The 18,545-nt window shown below is 28.8% G+C and overlaps 1 protein-coding gene across 3 annotated transcripts in view; it reads left to right on the top strand.

Moving 5' to 3' along the window:
- The first annotated feature begins 699 nt into the window (after positions 1–699).
- LOC127278538 (putative nuclease HARBI1) overlaps positions 700–18,545 on the top strand; it is a 40,913-nt gene continuing 23,067 nt past the window's right edge. For all 3 annotated transcript variants that reach the window (XM_051300296.1, XM_051300295.1, XM_051300297.1), the window contains exon 1: positions 700–1,059. Coding sequence is in view for 1 of the 3 variants with exons in the window: in XM_051300297.1 (XP_051156254.1) it covers positions 920–1,059 (140 nt within the window). In the remaining 2 variants the exon portion in view is untranslated. The remainder of the gene's footprint in view (positions 1,060–18,545) is intronic.

Genomic DNA, 18,545 nt, shown 5'->3' with positions numbered 1-18,545 from the left:
AGCCTGAGAATGTAGCAAAAAAATGGATATATTTTTCGTTGACAAAGTATCTCGACTTTTTTTATTCTTGTTTAGAAATTTTTTTTATTATAAAATAAATTGTGTTATTTTTATAATTATACGGGTGATGGTTTTGAATCTTTTCTTTTAGATGTGGGTAGGAAATCCTAAAGTGGGCCCCTAATTTTTCTTAGGTCTAGGAATTTTTTCATTCTTATATATTTCGATAGTCTGTGATTGTATAATAAAAACCTGTAAATAGGTTTCCAAAATTCGAATATTTAAAAAAGCTATTGAAGTTCAAATTTTTTTTAGCCTTGTATAAAATAGCCAATCACATGCAAACAGATGAATCGATTTTAATAAAAATTGAAGGAGAGCCTAATGAGGAATCGTATTTGAGATAAATAATCAAAATTTACATAAAGAACATAATTTGTTTGAATAAATTAGGTTTTTTATGTTAAAAAAATGTAATCTTTACCTATTTCACGATTTGTTTTTTAAAGAATCAAATAGAGTAAACTTTTAAAATTTTATTTAAACAATAAAAAAGTGGGATTCTTTATTATACTTTAGGAAATATAATTTTTTTTTATTAAGATGTACACAGCTTTTTCAATAAAATCGCTTGTAGAAACAATTGATATCTACAATTGGCAATATATATATTGCTAATTTTAGATATCAATTGTTTCTACAAGCATATAAAGATTTTTTTTTATAAAAAAATCTATAATTTGGATTTATACAAATATAACATTTATTTGCATTTGAAATCATAACAAAATAAGAAAAAATATGTTTTTTCAACCAATGTGTTTTATAAATTTCCGGTTTCCCTAAATTTTCACTGATTGAACCAAATTGAGATTACAAATTTATTTTTAGTTGTTTAGATTTCAAGTCACATTTCCGTATGACTCGAGCAACGGTTCAAAGATTGGCTGAAACTTTTGGACTTTCATTAAGCGAACACAGTACTGGACCAGAAAGAATGTGCCCTGAAAAGCAATTATGCATTGCTTTATGGTATTTCGCAAATCAAGAAGTCTACAGGTTCGTAACATAGTAAAATGTATAAATTTAATCGAAAAACAAACAAGTAGGAGATCCTCATAACAGAAGTAATTTGCATTTTATGAACGTTTTGCTTTCCTCAATGCAAGCTGCAAAAAGTTTGCTCCTTATTATTTCTTGAAAATTATATTTTTTATATTTATTTTCGAGCGAATTTTCTACAAATTTTTTGTTTGAATTAAAAAGTGACATGGTTTATATACGGACAAATAAATATTTTGAGTTTGTTTTTGTGTGAATTTTTTTAAAATTTTATCGCAAGAATAAATTTTATTTTATTAGTTTTCCTCCTTTTTAAGAGATGTACAATATGCGAGTAATGTTTAGAAAATTTTTTATTAAAAAAAATTATTATTCTAATTTCGATTTTTGTGATCTATGTTCTAATGTTTTATTATTTACATTTTTTGAGGTGTATAGAATTATATCCAGACAAGTTTTTTGTAAAATATCTTTTTTAATGTATCTTTTGAATAAAATGAGATGTTTTATTATTATGAATTGTAGTAAATTTAAAAGGTAGGAATTTACTTATTAATGCCTTTGCTAAACAGGAAGCAGATATCAAAAATATTTCTATTGGGATCCTAGCCAGGAGCTACTAAAAAACCTAACAGATTAGACATTGTAACCCTAATTATTATAATTTTTAATTAAAATGAAAAATTTGTAAAAAAAATTTGCTTGAAAATATAATTAAAAATTTTTTTTTCTGAGATAAAATTTTTTAAACGTGAATTAAATAGTCTGCATTCTTCAAAACAAAAAACAAAACAGATTTAAAATTCTAAATTTAGTTAAGTTAATTTTCAATTAAAACAAAATTTTTTTGAAAAATTCGCCTGAAAATAAATTCAAAGATTAATGATAATGATTACATTTGCCTTGACGCAAAAGGGTGTTGTACATCGTTTCTGAACCACAAGTAAGTTATATCGGATCTCTCTCTGTAGCTCAATTGGCAGAGCAGCCTACCGGAAATAGGAAGGTTAAATGCCGCTGGGATCGTACCCCAGCGGCGAGAGACGATTCCTTTTTTTCCGAAAATTAGTACAAAAATTTATCATTTGAAATTTGGAGAGACATTTAGTCTCTGATTTCTACCTTATCCGTTTAGGATGAGTTGAAAGTTTGTCTGTAAGATGTCGTTCTAATTATGAAATTCAAAGAATTTATTTTTCCAAAGACAGAATTTTTTCTACACATTTTTCAAATAATCTACATTTTGCTAAACCTAGAGAATCTAACAGATTATAAAATAAAACTTTAATTTATTTAATTTCTAATTAAAACAAAAAATTTGTAAAAAATTTGCCCGAAAACAAATTCAAAAATTAAATTTTTTTAAAGAATAAATTTTGTACATATTCCTTAGATAATCTACATCTATGAGAACCAAGAGAACCTAACAAATTAAGAATTTTAATCTTAATTAACTTACTTTTTTAGTAAAACGAAAAATTTGTAAAAAATTCGCATCAAAATGAACATGATAAATTTATTTTCCCAGCGATAAAATTTTTTACACATTTCATGGATAGTCTACATTACGCGGAAACTTAAAACCTAAGGGATATAAAATTATTTACTTAATTAAGTTAAGCTCGGATTTAAACAAAAAATTTGTAAAAAATTTGCTTGAAAACAAATTGAAAAATTTTATTTTCAAAAAAATAAACTTTTTTACACATTCCTCGGATAATCTACCTCCCAGGGAACCTATAGAACAAAACAACAGAAATTTTTTATCTAAACCGTCTCCAATTTTTGATTAAAGCGATAATTTCTTGAAAAATTCGCCCGAGAACAAATTCAAAAAATTTCTTTTATAATAGACAACATTTTTACATCATTTTTAGATATACCGTAAAATGAGGTAAAGTCGGCGTGTTACGTTCCGAACTAGGCGTGGTTTTTAAATAAAATGAATTTTATTTACTTGAATGTAATAAGGCTGATTAATCAGGTTGGTAAAGCCTGATATTTATTTTTATGTAGGATCGTGGTCACTTGTCAAAACTACGGGTTTTGCGTTACAATAACAAGTCAAATATTCCCTTTTATAACATTTATTGATTAAATAATAATTATATAGTAATGATTATACAATAATGATACAAGTTTACAATTCTTTTACTTACTTTTAGCAATGAAGTCGGATAAATCGATGATTATAGCTTAGTCGTTATAATTGGTTTTGATTTGATTTGAAATAGTTCGTTTTGGTTGCACTTGTGTAACTTTAACGACTTAAATTGTTTTATAACTATTTAAAGAATTGCAATATTCTTTATTGTTATTTCTCGTCACTAGCACCTTTGACAGGAATGAATTTTATAGCAGGTGTAAGAGAAGCAACATATACTAAATTGACAAATTTAGAAAAAGAGATAATGCAAGATTTCTTTAGTATTTATAGTTATAAATACGACAGTTATTTCTATTAAATTATTGATTCTAAGTGTTAATTTGCTTCTCTTGCACCTATTGGCTATCAGGAAAGAACTATGTTCTAAGTGAAAAGTCAAATTAACTTGCACCTATTGGCTATCAGGAAAGAATACAATAATTAGGGCGAAAGTAAACTGAAGGGTCGCTCTACGATGTTAGAGATTGCACCGGAACTTTTGACGAGCTTTATGGAAAAAGCTCTTGTTTATATACTAGTCGATTATGCTAATTAGTGGGAGAAATGTCATATTATTGGGGAAGGGGTGATCTATAAATAGAATCACTTTCCATATGGTAATGATCTACATCGCATGTATGACATTGAATCTTCTTCTTTCTGAATTCTCTCTTTTATATGCTGACAATGGGTTTTTGAAGATCATATTACACTTGGATCTTCACAACCTTCACATTCTTCACGCGTATAAACAAACAAGCTCGAACTTGCTTCACATTTTGCTTACATATATCCTATTTTTAGCTTTTCAACTTTTTGAACTTTTATGGTGAAAACGAATGTCATATCTCTTTTGAGATCGATTTCGTTTCCACACTCTATCCTATCAATATATACATAAATAAATACATTAAAATAAGACATATAGTTTAAGTATTGTAAAATTATCATAGAATTATATAAAATGTCTTATTATAATGATAATTTTAAGGAAAATTAGGGAAAATTGTTACCGGGATGTAACACGGCGTTTGCGGGTAAAGTCGGCCGGCGCTTATTTAAACACTTAAATATTGTATTTCATTTATTAATTTACATTAATTTTAACTACATTTTTAATAAAACTCGGATTTCTTCTGGAAAAAAGTAATAGTTAAACTTTAAAATGATTTAAAGCGCCGGACGACTTTACCCTCAAACGACGACTTTACCCCATTTTACGGTACTACATCACACGTAGCCTAAATAACTTAACATAAAGAAAACAGATAACACACAAAGTCAACTTTGCTTATTTCCAAAAATAAAAATTTTTTTTTTAATTTTTCCGAAAACAAACTAAAAAAAATCTTTTTTTAGAAGGATAAAATTTTTTACACATTCCTTGGATACTTTATATCCAACGGAACCTATAAAGAACTGAACACATTAAAAATGTTAACCTTAACTAAGTTACTTTTTAATTAAAACAACAAATTTTTAAAAAATTCGTCCAAAAATAAACTTCAAAAATTATTTTTTTAATGACAAAAATCTTTACACATTCTTTAGATAGTCTACATTTTGCAAAAACCTAGAGAATCTAAACATTTTAACTTTTAATCTTAACATAAAAAAACATAAAACAATATAAAAATTTTGGTTAAAGTGAAAATTTCTTAAAAAATTCGCCCAGGAACAAAATTCAAAAAAATTAATGTTTTTAAAGACAAAATTTTTTACACATTTCTCGGATAGTTTACATTTTGCAAAACCTAGGAACCTAGCAATTAAAAACTTTAACCTTAACTAAGTCCAATTTATTATTAAAACGAAAAAATTTTGAGAAATTCGCCTGAAAACAAATTTAAAAACTTGATTTTGACAAAGATAAAATTTTCTACACTTTCTACAGACAAAACAAAGTCAACTCTTCGTCTCTTCGAGATGTTCTCGTAGGTCGAAATAATTCTATTAATTTTTAAATGTACAAATTTCTTGTATATTTTATGAATCGAAATTTGTTTATTATTTTTTGACGTGTTACAAAAATATTATATTTAACTTTAGCCTGTTAGGTCGACAAACCCTGGTCGACGAAACGTCGCTAGACAAATGAAATTTTAGGAGTTTTTCATTCATTTTACCTTCCTTGGATCATTTATTAATTATTTCACAGTTTATTTATTTTATTTTCATGTTTATAAAATAAATTAAATGTTGAATGCATTTAGGAAAAAAATATATTTTATAAATAAATAATAATTATAAAATAATAATAAAAATTAGAAAAAATTATAAATTTATATTAATAATTATTATAAAACATTTCTTATAAACTTACCTAATAAAATTCACTGGAAACTTGCTTTCTTATTTTATGGAAAATTTGCTTGTGTTTTTTTTAGGGAATGTTACGAACCGAAAAAATATTAATTATAAAAATTATTATTCCTTATGTCCTGGAGGCACCAAGCTGCCGAAATTAAAAAAATTCCGTTTATTTTATGGGATCGTGTATCCTATTTTAAAAGAAACTGACAAGTTACGTTATTCGAAAGTGAATTTAAGGGATAAACACAATAAAACAATTAAGACCCTTTTATACATTTATTTTATAAAAGAAATTTCGACTTTAAAATAATGAAATGATACAGTAAGATAAGAAGATGGAACGATACATGTTTAAAAACTTACTCTACTGCTTATTATACCGTCGCAAGCTAACGAGGGCGAGGCGTCGAGCTGCTATCCGACGGGCGGAAAAATATGCACACTTATCGAAGCGCGAAAATGTCAATTGGTAGCGCACAAGAATGCACTCCCGGGTCCACCGAATCTAAACAGCGCAGGCACCACACGTGCGGACTGGCCGGTCAAAAAGACAAAAATTCAATAATTTGATTTTATTCGAATTACTGAATTTTTATTAAAGACGACTTCCGTTGGACTTCGTCGGCGTGAAGTATTTACTTTAACTTTTCGTCCGTCCAATTTTAATCACTATCTATGTAGTGGATTGTGAAAATTGAAAATCCGACTCACGGACGGGCTTAGTCCCGGCGTCTCAAAATCGTTTTTACGCCTCTGAAAAATTTCAGAGCTGACTCGCGAATGAGAGTTGTACTGCAATTAATTGACTTCCGCGATGTTCTTTTATATGAACGTTTGGAGACTTCAGGTGGGAAAATTTTGTGGACTAAGGGTTTTTAACACGTGATAAAGGCGTGAGCTCTGGGCCTGTTACTATGCCAATAATGCTGAGTTTTTTTTTATTTTCTTTTAATGGTATAGCCAAATATAATAATATGCATTTGATAAAATCAAACGTAAATTATCATTGAAAGACTTGTTGTCTTTTGGATTTATTTTATGAATTTTCCTTTTTGGAAAATGTTTTGATTTTGGATATTTTTACCCCCTTTTCATTTGCGACAATTACAACTTTGATGTTGTGTTGTCATAGGCATGTAAGATTGTTAGGCCCAGAATACGTAATAAAAAGAGTGGGGGGGGGGTAGCGTAAGAAAGGATGAAAACTGAAGAATTACGTTCAAGGAAAAGCTCATCGCGTAGATTTATTTTTAACTATTACTATTATATCCTTTTTTTTTTTCGCGAGAAGTCCAATTTCTAATGTGGTTCCTGTACTCATCTATGCTCGTTTTTAGACCCACAAGTGATAATAGCGAACCTCATAAACAGAAGGTGTCTGTTGTTATTACTTGCGATAAATAATTCCTATGTTTTTACTCTAAAAGCATTTACACAACGTAGAATGGCCTGTAAACATTACTACAATATTTGTGCTGATTCTTTGCCTGGACGTTGATGCCAGAGAGTCGGATGTTAGGTGTCAGGTTTCGTTGATAAGGACCAAGGAACTGCACGTGTAGCAGCCTCCGCGGTCCAGACACAGGTCCCCGCGGTCAGTTTGCTGGCAGCTCTCAATTAGTAGCCTCTATTATAATTTGATGTGTTGTCCCCCTAAATTTTTTTTTTACTTACTGAAATGCGCGAGTCGGGAGTGAAGTTAAAAAAAATGGGTGAAAAGTGTGTCACGTCCAGTGAGTGTATTTCGGGAGTGAAATCACGGGTTCTCGAGCGACAGGGGTTGTTAGCCCTCTTAGAAAAAGTGAAGAGGATGCGGCCAGCGAAAATCCAGTCGGATGAGGAGCGAGCCCCATTGGCAGAGGAAGGAAGAATTTTAAGGGTGGTTGACGCGACCATCCGTTTGAAGGTGCTTTTGGGTGAATTGAACAGAGAGAGAGGGTAAGTCGGATATATATATATATACATAGTGTTTTTTTTTTTTTTAAATAACTATTTCTCAAAATTTTATTCCTCAAAATAATAAAATTTCCAAAACCCTACCTTTCAAAATAATAAAATTTTCAAAATTCCATTTAAAAATAATAATTTTCAAAATTTCGTCAAAATAACAGGTTTTCGAAATTTTATCAAAATAATAATTTTTCCATTATCTTATCAAAATGATAATTTTTCAAAATTTTATTATAATAGTAATTTTTACAAAATGTCATCTAAAAGTAATAATTTTTCAAAATTCGATCTAATATTAATAATTTTTAAAATTTCATCAAAATAATAGTTTTTCAAAATGTTATTAAAATAATAGTTTTTCAAAATGTTTATTTATTTATTTATTTTATTTAGTTAACGGGACAAACCCTTTCGTACATAGGTACTCTTAAAACTAAGTATATTTTCAATTTATTAATATTAAGCTAATTAATTTATAGCTAGGTAGGAACATTATTAATATGATTCAATATTAATCTACGCAATAATAAGGTGAATCTGGAATACCTGTCATCAAAAAAATCAATATCATTTGCAACTAAATTTGCCTCTACTAAGCCTATTAATCAAGGCATTATTACCATAATTAGTTCTTGTGATAAGTAACAGAAAAAAGTAAATTGTATCTCCTGGACCTTCCAGGAACTGACAAATTAACCATTGAAAGTAGAGTAGGACAATTAATCATACCATTCAAAAGTCTATAAAGAAAAATCAAGTCAGCATAAAGAAAACGCGAAGAGATCATAGGCATGTTAAGTATTGAACGCAAGTTATCATAGTCATGTAAATGAGCATCATATGGTATAGCAAGCTGTCTTGCTGCAAATCTGAGAAATCTGTTTTGAATACGTTCAAGTCTAATAATATTATATACATAAATTGGTGACCAGATAACTACAGCATATTCAACTATCGTTCTAACAAGCGTCAAGTATAACACTCTCAATGTCGCAGAATTACGGAAAACCGACGCATTTCTCATGACGAACCCCAGAGATCTTAAAGCTCTTGAGATCACTTCTGATATATGTTCATTATACGAGAGATCACTACACAATAGTACTCCCAAATCTCTCACTTTTGTTACTCTGATCAACTCTTCACCAGCAAGAGTATAGTGATATATTAACATACTTCTCTTTGAGAATGATATTATATTGCTCTTCTTAATATTAATAGTCATAAGATTACGGTCACACCAATCAGACAGGCGATTCAAATCAGACTGAAGATCCGAAGAGTCCTGACATGGTTGGGAAGGACCTATAATCCTATAACATTTGAGATCATCTGCATACAATAGAAAGAATGAGTGAACAAAAACAGAATTTATGTCATTCATAAATAAAACAAAGAGAAGTGGACCAAGATTTGATCCCTGAGGCACGCCGGAGGTTGCAAAAAAAGGATCAGAATAAACATGTTTTACTTTAACTACTTGACACCTGTCAGAAAGATAGCTTCCTAGAAAAGAAACAAAGCTCTCACACACTCCCATGGCAACAAGCTTCCTCAATAATAATTTATGATCAACTTTGTCAAACGCCTTAGATAAATCAGCATAGACAACATCAATCTGTTTACCAATCTCTAGGTTGACAGTCAAAAAGTTAGTAAAAACTCCAAGGTTTGTTACCGTAGAGCGACCCCTCACAAACCCATGTTGCTCTTCAATAATAGTACTGGATACAGAAACATATAGAATATCAAAAATCAAACTTTCAAAAATTTTTGAAAAAATATTTAAAATCGTAATTGGTCTGTAATTAACAATATTATTTTTATTATCAGACTTGTAAACGGGAACAACAATACCCCTTTTCCATTCAGTCGGAAAGGAGGAAGAGTTTAATGATTTATTGTAAATAATAAACAAAGGTTCAATAAGCGAATAACCACTTGCTTTAATTAGAGAACCAGAAATTTTGTCAGGTCCTGGACCTTTATTTACATCAATATTCTTTATCTTATTAAAAATATCATTTCTAGAAATATACATATTTTGAAGATTAACTTCAAAATTATAATTAAAAGATTCATTGGAGATCTGAGGATTTGATATGGTATAAACCGATTTAAAATGTTTTGCAAAAAGATTAGAAACAGCCAATGGCGTATCTCCATTATCATCTCCAAGAAACATATGATCGTGTATAAAATTTTCACATCTAGATGAATTAACGTAATTCCAGAACACCTTAGGATTAACAGTAATAGAATTTTCAGTATTAATCACAAAATCATTATAACAAATTCTTGATAATTTTTTGCATTCGGATCTCAAATTTGAAAAGTTTAAATAATTGATGTCATTTTTGTTTTTTACATAATTTAAATGCGCAATTTTTTTTCGAGAACTAATCTTTTTAACTCCCTAGTGTACCATGGCGGAAAATGTGAGGTCCTTAAAAATTTTAAAGGCACATAAATATTGAAAATTTCATATAAATAATTATAAAAATTGCTAACAGACTCATCAACATTTTCAACGTCAAGTAACTCACTCCAATTAGTAGCATTCAACGCTGAGACAATACCAGCAATATTTGCATTTTTAAAATCATACACAAGGTTTCCCGATGACGATTCAGGATGAGCGGCAGTAATAAATTGATCAAACAAAATATCCACCAAAAGTGGTGGATGATAACTATCAATAGGTAATATCGAATCATGAATCAAATTAACATAAAAAAAATCTGTATTAACAAAAACCAAGTCCAAAAAGGAACCCTGAGAATTACAATTATTATTAATTTGATTCAAGCCTGTATAATCAATCATGTCAAAAAACAAAGCCGCAATCGAGAATTGATGGTAAGGGAGATCAAAATTAATATCGCAAAGAGGAATATCACCCCCAATATTCCAGTTAATAAAAGGCACATTAAAATCACCAAGTATGCATAATATAGAATTAATATTGTGTTCGTAAATATTTTCAATTAGTTTACACACTTCAGAAAAAACAGATTGCGATGAGTTAGGGGGGATATAAAAACAACCAATAATTATTAATTTGTCACGCACTTTAAATTTAACAAATAAGTGTTCAACAATTGAAGATTGAGAAACAAGTAAAGAACTTTTCAAATTATTCTTAACTGCCAACAAAACTCCACCACCCCTCGACTTCTCACTCGTAACACTACTCCTGTCAAAACGAAAAACGTCATAATTAATGAAGCCAAGCTCTTTTGAATAAATATTTTTATGTAGCCATGTTTCTGAAAGAGCAAAAGCACTATAAGAAAACATAGAGACACACTGTCTCAGTTCATGTAGTTTAGTACGTGTTAGGGACGGAATTTCCGTCACTTTATAATTTTTTTTAATCATTATTTATTTATAATCATCTTTCGAATTATTATATTATAAAAACACAACACACATTATTATTCTCATTGTGAATATTTTAATTATTATTTCGAAATCATTTAATAATTATGCCAAAGGTCTTTTCATGTACTTTAGTTATAATGAATTATTAAATTGAAATACGTTACAAAATAATAACATGATCAAAATTCTTATTGTAATCATTTAAATGTGGGTCTTCAATATATGACAGTTACTTAATCCCTTTTGAAGATTAAGTAATATTAAGGAAAATTATAAGTAGAGTAGGTGATTGAATGTATCACTGCCCCAGTTAAAAATGCAACGTTGTTGAAATTGCATGAAAATACGGAGAAGTCAGTTGCAAAATCAACTCTCCTTCTACATGAATCGGGAGTGATCATTGTCACCAAACTCATTGTTTAAGAGAGTTTAAATAGTCGGTCTTTCGGCCAGTAGGGGGCGAATAATCGAATGATCGAATGATCAGTATTCGTTCAAGTGTTCAGTATCATTTCCCGCAAAGGCGGATGTTGTGTTGATTCCCGCAAAAGGCGGATGATTATATTATTGAAGTCCCACAAAAAGTGGTTGAAGTTATTAATTAATCCCCAAGTAAGGGTTGATCTGTGTTAAATAATAATAAATATAAGTGTCTTGAAAATATATAAAAATAAATTGAGAAATTCATTATAACTAAATAAAGAAGAGAAGACTTCCGCATACCTAAATATCAAGTGACAAACAACGAGTAATACGATACTTTTCTGTAACGATTATAATTCTGGTGAGTCTCTTTAAATAATTGTGTTTAATAAAACAGTTTCTTGTGTTTCGAATCTATCTTGTTGATATTTGTGAGACTTGACGTAAGTCAAGTAGCTTAATTATTGAATTTTGTAATAAACCTTTCTTTGCATGTATAAAACAAATACTTTGAGAATAATTTGTAATAAATTGAGTGTTAATTTAATTTGACTCTATTTATTTATTTTTCACATTGAATTACTTTGTCTCATATTTCTTTTAACATTTTCTCTGAAATACCGTCTATCCGGGTTTATTGAATTGATAATTTACTGAGAGGTAGTCCACTACCTTATTCTAAAATTCTTTAGCGAAGAGCATTTACGCTTTCCAAATAAGCGGAATAGTTAAATAATAAAAATTAGTATTTTTCTAAAATATTTATTATTTCTCGTCAAGTTATCTATTTTATTTTTCTTTTGTTAATTAACTTCCGTCTTTAACAAAATGGTGGCAGCGGTGGGATTTATCGCTCATATTTTTGAAAAAATGTTTTAAAAAAAAAAAGTTGAGACTTTAGTAAAGAGTGAAAAATAAATTTTCTTTCTGAAAACACACATGAATTAAAAAACACTCACAAATACACAGTAATTATTTGAAGTAAATTGTGATAAAAAATTGATAAAATTGAATTGATGTTGAAATATTTGTTTATTGTTACCATGTTTTAATGTATTATTTTTCAGACAAAATTTTTGTTTGGGTTTTTGTCAAGTGCGCGAGTAGAATTTTTGTTATTTTGGTTCGCTAACGTCGAACTGAGACACAGTAACTACCCTTGCATTCGGCAAGCTCTGGTTTCTCTAAAAATTCGGTAATAATTCCTCGACTTAACCTTGCCGGAAGTGTGTAGCCACTTGGGCAAGTGAGAGGCTTAAAATCACGAAAAATATATAAAACAGGAGTTAGATTTTTATTTGTTTGAATATAAAATTTCAAATGTATAACTATTCTAAATGCGAAGAAAATAAATTAGAAAGACAACGTAAACTTCGTGCACACATTTTAGCTAGAAGAAATATTAGTCCAGAAAGATTTGATGCGGTAAAAAGACAATTATTCGTCGGAAAAGAAAATGTTAAAGATACGCGTTCAGAAAACAATTACAGCTCACTAGCACAATCATTGCAAAATTTGAGCATGACAGGTAATTAAAAGTTTGATTAATTAAAAGAAATAAACGACCTTGCTATAGATACGTTACAGGGTTAGTGCGTTAATCATATTTTAAAACATTGCGAGCACCAAGTCACAGTAAGAGTGCTGAGTTGACAAAGTATACAGTTGAAAGAACTTAAAGTAATAAGATAAATAAAATAAAAGTCATAATGTGTTAATAAAAGAATTTAAAAAACAAATTATCGAGAACATATTTTCTTTTTATTTTGCGATTGATTTAAATAAAAAGAATCTAATAATTTAAACAAAGTTTTTTTTTAATCGTTTGAGTGAGATTTCTTTGCGATTGAAGAGTAGAGAAAATATGCAATAAGAAACCGGGTCTTATTACAGGTTATATGAGTATTAAAAAGACATTTATTTCGAAATAATAAATTGGGAATTTACGATTATTTTATTTCACGAGTGTTATGAAAATAAACAGATTTTAATAGTTTTAAATAAATATCTGTGATTTTTGCCAGATATAATTAATAAAAAGAATTGATTTTTTTTTATGTTAAGATTTTTTTTTTTTTGAGAGATAATCATGACGGATCGGGAAGGAAACGGTGAACGGCGTCAATCCGGTAATGAAAATACAGGACATGTTGACAATCCTTTCGCGGAAAATAGACGCGAAAATTTCAATGCAACAAATGTAGCCGAATTATATAGGGACAGGACAGATTTAGGTTTCCAATCAATTTTACCTCTGCAGCGACCATTTGTCGCAAATGACGAAGAAAATGCAGGTATCGCGGCGGCTCGCTCTATTGCTGATAGCTTAACCATACAAAATGCCCTAATGGAAATAAAAGTTTATGATGGAAAGAACATGTCGGTCAAGGATTTTATTCAAGATGTAGTTGTAGCGGCCTCGAAATTTCCACCCGAATATGAAGGAACGTTGATTACGTCGGTTTTAGGAAAATTAACAGGTCCAGCGAGAGACTGTACAGATAATAAGCAATTTGCTAGATTGACCGATATAATAGAACTCTTAAAAGAAAGATTTGCACCAGGACAAGCTTTTGAAGTATATTATGCAGAAATTATGAATTTGAAAATGTACAGGAATGAAAATTTACCTGAACTTTATGATAGGTTATTGAGATTACTTAGCGGGGCAAGTTCAGCCCTACGTGCCACTTTCGACGCAAACACAGCGACAGCGACGACAAACGTTGTGAAACATACAGCATTAAAAACATTTGTTAGAGCATTGCCAGATGATATTGCGAACGCAGTAGATGCACGTGCGCCTAGAAATTTAGAGGAAGCATACAAATACGCAAAAGCGGCGCAAGAGAGAAAAATGCAACCGATTACAGGGGGTTATTCTTCTTATATTACTAATTATAATGATAATAGACAAGGAGCCATGAAACAAAATGATTTTAGGGGATACAAAAATTATGGGGAAAGAAGAGATAAAAATAGATATAATGGCGGAAATAGGTCTAGAAGGGGAGGATTCCAAGATTCAGAATATTATCAACCAAGATACAATCCAAGAGAAGATAGAAACTATGGTAGAAATAATTATGTCGAAAATCAGTATAATAATGCAGGACGTAGCAACGATTATAATGATGCTAGACTTTACAAACCTAATTCCGGCAGAAATGATTGGGGTAATAGGTATCAAAGCCCAAATAAATATGCAACTGAAAGTAGATATAATACAAACGGACCTAAAGAAAATTGGGAAAACAAATACCCCACAGATTATAATAGGGAAGGTACAAGGAATTACGAAAATAATAGAGCAGCATCAGTTGAAAGAAATAATAGTAATGTGTCTTTAAACTGGGGACTAGCTCGTCGAGAAGACGCGACGATGAGCTCGAACGATCAAACGCGTCAGCCAATGGTACGTTTTCAAGAAAACCAGTCATTTTCAAAATAAGTGAGACAGTAACTGAATCGCCTGCAGTAAAATTACCTGGGGATTATTTAGTAGGAGGAAAAGCCAGTTTTTTTGTAGATGGAGGGGCCGATATTAACATTATAAAATCTGACGCGTTAAGCCCTGATGCGCCAGTTAGAACTTCTGAAGCATCGTACATGACAGGAGTGTCGAAAATTGGATTTTACACACTAGGCACAGTAGAAATTTCGATATTTGACAAACAATATACTTTTCATGTAGTAAAACCTAATTTTGAAGTAAAAACAGATGGTGTAATAGGAAGACCTTTTTTAAATGTCTTTTACAATTTTTTAATAACTGCGTCTAAGCCAGCACAATCTATCCCATTCATAGAGCAGAAAACACATACTAATTACATTACACCTAATGCCAGGAATTACGAATTTGATCAACGAAACCACGACACTTTCCAGGAACCATACGAAGCACATAATGCAGATTTTATTAGATGGGAAAATAAAGAAAATTACGATGATCAAGAATTTTCAAATAACATATCAATGGCGGATAATAAAACATCTTATGAACCTAGAAATGTAGATGACAATAGAAGTCATTTTCCAGCATGTAATACCATTGAACTTAATGAAATTGGAAGAGGGCAACCCACGGTAAAGTTAGAAGTAAATTATCTTGTAGGTGATAAAACTATATTTTTTGAAGATAATGAGGCTAAAATAAATATCATAAAAGCTGCTGTATTGCGACCTGAGGCGCCAGTAAATCCAAAAGATGTAACGTGTATTAAAGGAGTTTGTTGGAAGGATTTATATACAACAGGAAACAAATTGAAAGTAATCAAGAAGAAAACAAAGGGAAATGCAAAGAAAAAATTAAGGCCAGGCTCCTCCAAAAACCGTGTTTTTTTCAAACAAATTTTATTTATATTACAAAAAATATTTATAAATCAAAGTTTTTATAAATTAAAAGACTTATAAAAGTACTACTTGAAAAAAATTTTTTTTCTTATTTTTTCAAAATGGCGGCTCCTAAAATCGCTGCCGAAACGCGTCCTTCGTGTTGGTGGGTGACAGGATAACTCAAAAACGAATCATCTGAAAGCAAAAATCAAAACGGTTTCTTAATCTGTATCACATTGGCTATGGTGTGAACTACAATAAAATATTTTCACAAAAAAAAACAAAATGGCAGACTTTTTAAGTTTTTTACCCTTTTTTTCACTTTTAATTGTTTATAACTTTTGTAAATAACAATGAATATTTTTGGTTGTAGTTTACACCATAGCCAATGTGATACAGATTAAGAAACCGTTTTGATTTTTGCTTTCAGATGATTCGTTTTTGAGTTATCCTGTCACCCACCAACACGAAGGACGCGTTTCGGCAGCGACTTTAGGAGCCGCCATTTTGAAAAAATAAGAAAAAAAATTTTTTTCAAGTAGTACTTTTATAAGTCTTTTAATTTATAAAAACTTTGATTTATAAATATTTTTTGTAATATAAATAAAATTTGTTTGAAAAAAACACGGTTTTTGGAGGAGCCTGGCCTTAAAAGATACTGAGAAGACAAAAAATAACTCTAAATGGATGAAAATTTTATTTAGTGAGGTACCATGGGGTAAAACGCAGAAAAAAGTAAACAAAATTAATAGAAGATCTACGGCGAATAGGACTAAACAAAAGTGACTAGTCAGAATCTGCGCATAAAGGATTAAATATATCCAAGTTTTAAACCGCAAAGAGTAAAACAGAATATATGCAAGAAAATGTTATATGTAATTGTAGAATTACTTTGAACTACAATGATGAAGGGTTAACACATTTTTCTAAATATTCGCATTTTAGAAATCAAGATTTTTTTTTAACCATAATTACTTAGGCTTAAAAAAAAACATGCAAGGATACTACATTTTGAAATTTGATACTTACAGTATACTTAACAATAAAACATAATATAAAAAAAAAATCGAAAATTTTTTTTTTAATCATTCAAAAATTTAGTCAAAAATTTAAAGGCATACGATTTTTTTTTACTAATAAAATAAAAGCAAACAAATAAATATTACTTTGTATCTTTGGCTTTCAAATAATTTGTTTTGTAAATATAAGGGTTTAAACGATTAAACTATATGAATATTATTAATTTCGAGTAATACAATTAATAAACTCATCATAACTATTAAAATACTATTAATTAGTATTAATATTAGTAACAATAAACAATATTAAAAAAAACATTAGGGAATAACCTAAATTTATAGATTAAACAACATATTAATTTTAATTACAAAAACTTGTAAAGTAACTTTTAACGTAACTGAATAAAAAGAATGGAATTAATTATTATTTAATACTGTATAACCATCATATATACATTCAGGGATATATTACAGGGGTTATATTTTATAAACATAAAATTCATAAATAGACAAAAAAACACTAATGGGTTACTTAAATAATTTATCTATAGATTTAATTTTTAGGGTTATAATATACATGGTTTAATCACATAACAATTAAGAATTTTAATATTAGACTTTTTATTATAAAAAATGGGTATAATTTATGAATTAAATTAAAACATCATATTGTTCTAACTCTAACTATTTAAACTGAATATTTAGAATTAACAAAATATAGGAGTAAAAATAACTAGCTTGGTTTATGTACACTAATTGAAATTATAAATATAGGTAACTATACATATTGGAAATAATTTTAAATTATAAAAAAAGGGAAATTACGTAAAATTGAAATAATTTTTTTTTGTGATCAGCAACAGAAACTATATGCTTCTCACAAAGATCATTTATACTTTCAAAAAATGTATTTATGCGACAATCATGCTTTTAATTAGGGTAATTTTTGTTATTTGGGTTTTAATTGTCAAGAAAAATTGATTTATTTATTTTCAAGTCATTTTCAAAAATTGAAATCAATTTTTTAAGTGGTATATTCTGCATGCATTCAAACTTTAAAATTTACATGTATTAAAAAATTTATTTATCTAACTCCCCAAGATATAAAGATTTTTTTAAAATTTAAGTTCAATTATCTTTAAACAATTCTAAAAAAATCAAACTTGGAAAAATTAAATTTGTTTCAAACTAAAATTTAAAAATAATTAACAAAGAATTTTTGTTGTAGATTTAAAAAAGCTGTCAGGGGACGACAGCAAGAAAAAAAGGGTCAGGGGTTGGAGAATATTTTTTTTTAATATTTAGTCTCCAACATATTTTTTTTATTATTATTTTATATTAAATATATTCATAGACTGTGTATTAAAAGTTAAATATATAAAAATTAATGCCACTTTAAGTTGGTCAATAATTGTAATCTATAAATCGTGAAAATGTAACCATTTTTTTTGTAAACATTTTTTTATTATATGCACATTAATAAAACTGGATATATAAGGAGATACATTTATAACACATTTTTCTTTCTTCCGTATTTTATTTGTATTCTTTAAAATTCGCTACGTAAGCGAAGTGTTTTAATATCTCCATTTATTTCTTATTGTTTTATTATATATCCATGTATTTATAATTTGGTCTTATTTTTTTAAGTTTTTCTGAGATCATTAAGTAAATTTGAAACAATTAACTAAATTATCTTTGTTTACAAGACATCATTTAATTGCATTTTTTTACAGTTTTTATTTTTTTTATAAGAAGCAATCAAATTTAAAAAAAAAAAAAATTGTACTCATTTGGTTTTATTTTTTTTTGTCTGAAACAAATATATATCATTTTTTTTGTCTCGTTTTTTTTTATCAAAAAAAAAAATACAACAGATTTTTTTTTACTCTCTTACATATGAAAACTAACTT

Source organism: Leptopilina boulardi, unplaced genomic scaffold (assembly GCF_019393585.1).
Source record: "Leptopilina boulardi isolate dan_hultmark-lab unplaced genomic scaffold, ZJU_Lbou_2.1 LbouV2_204, whole genome shotgun sequence".
Classification (NCBI taxonomy): domain Eukaryota; kingdom Metazoa; phylum Arthropoda; class Insecta; order Hymenoptera; family Figitidae; genus Leptopilina; species Leptopilina boulardi.
Note: the sequence above shows the minus strand (reverse complement) of the source record. Positions and strands in the feature narration are given on the sequence as shown.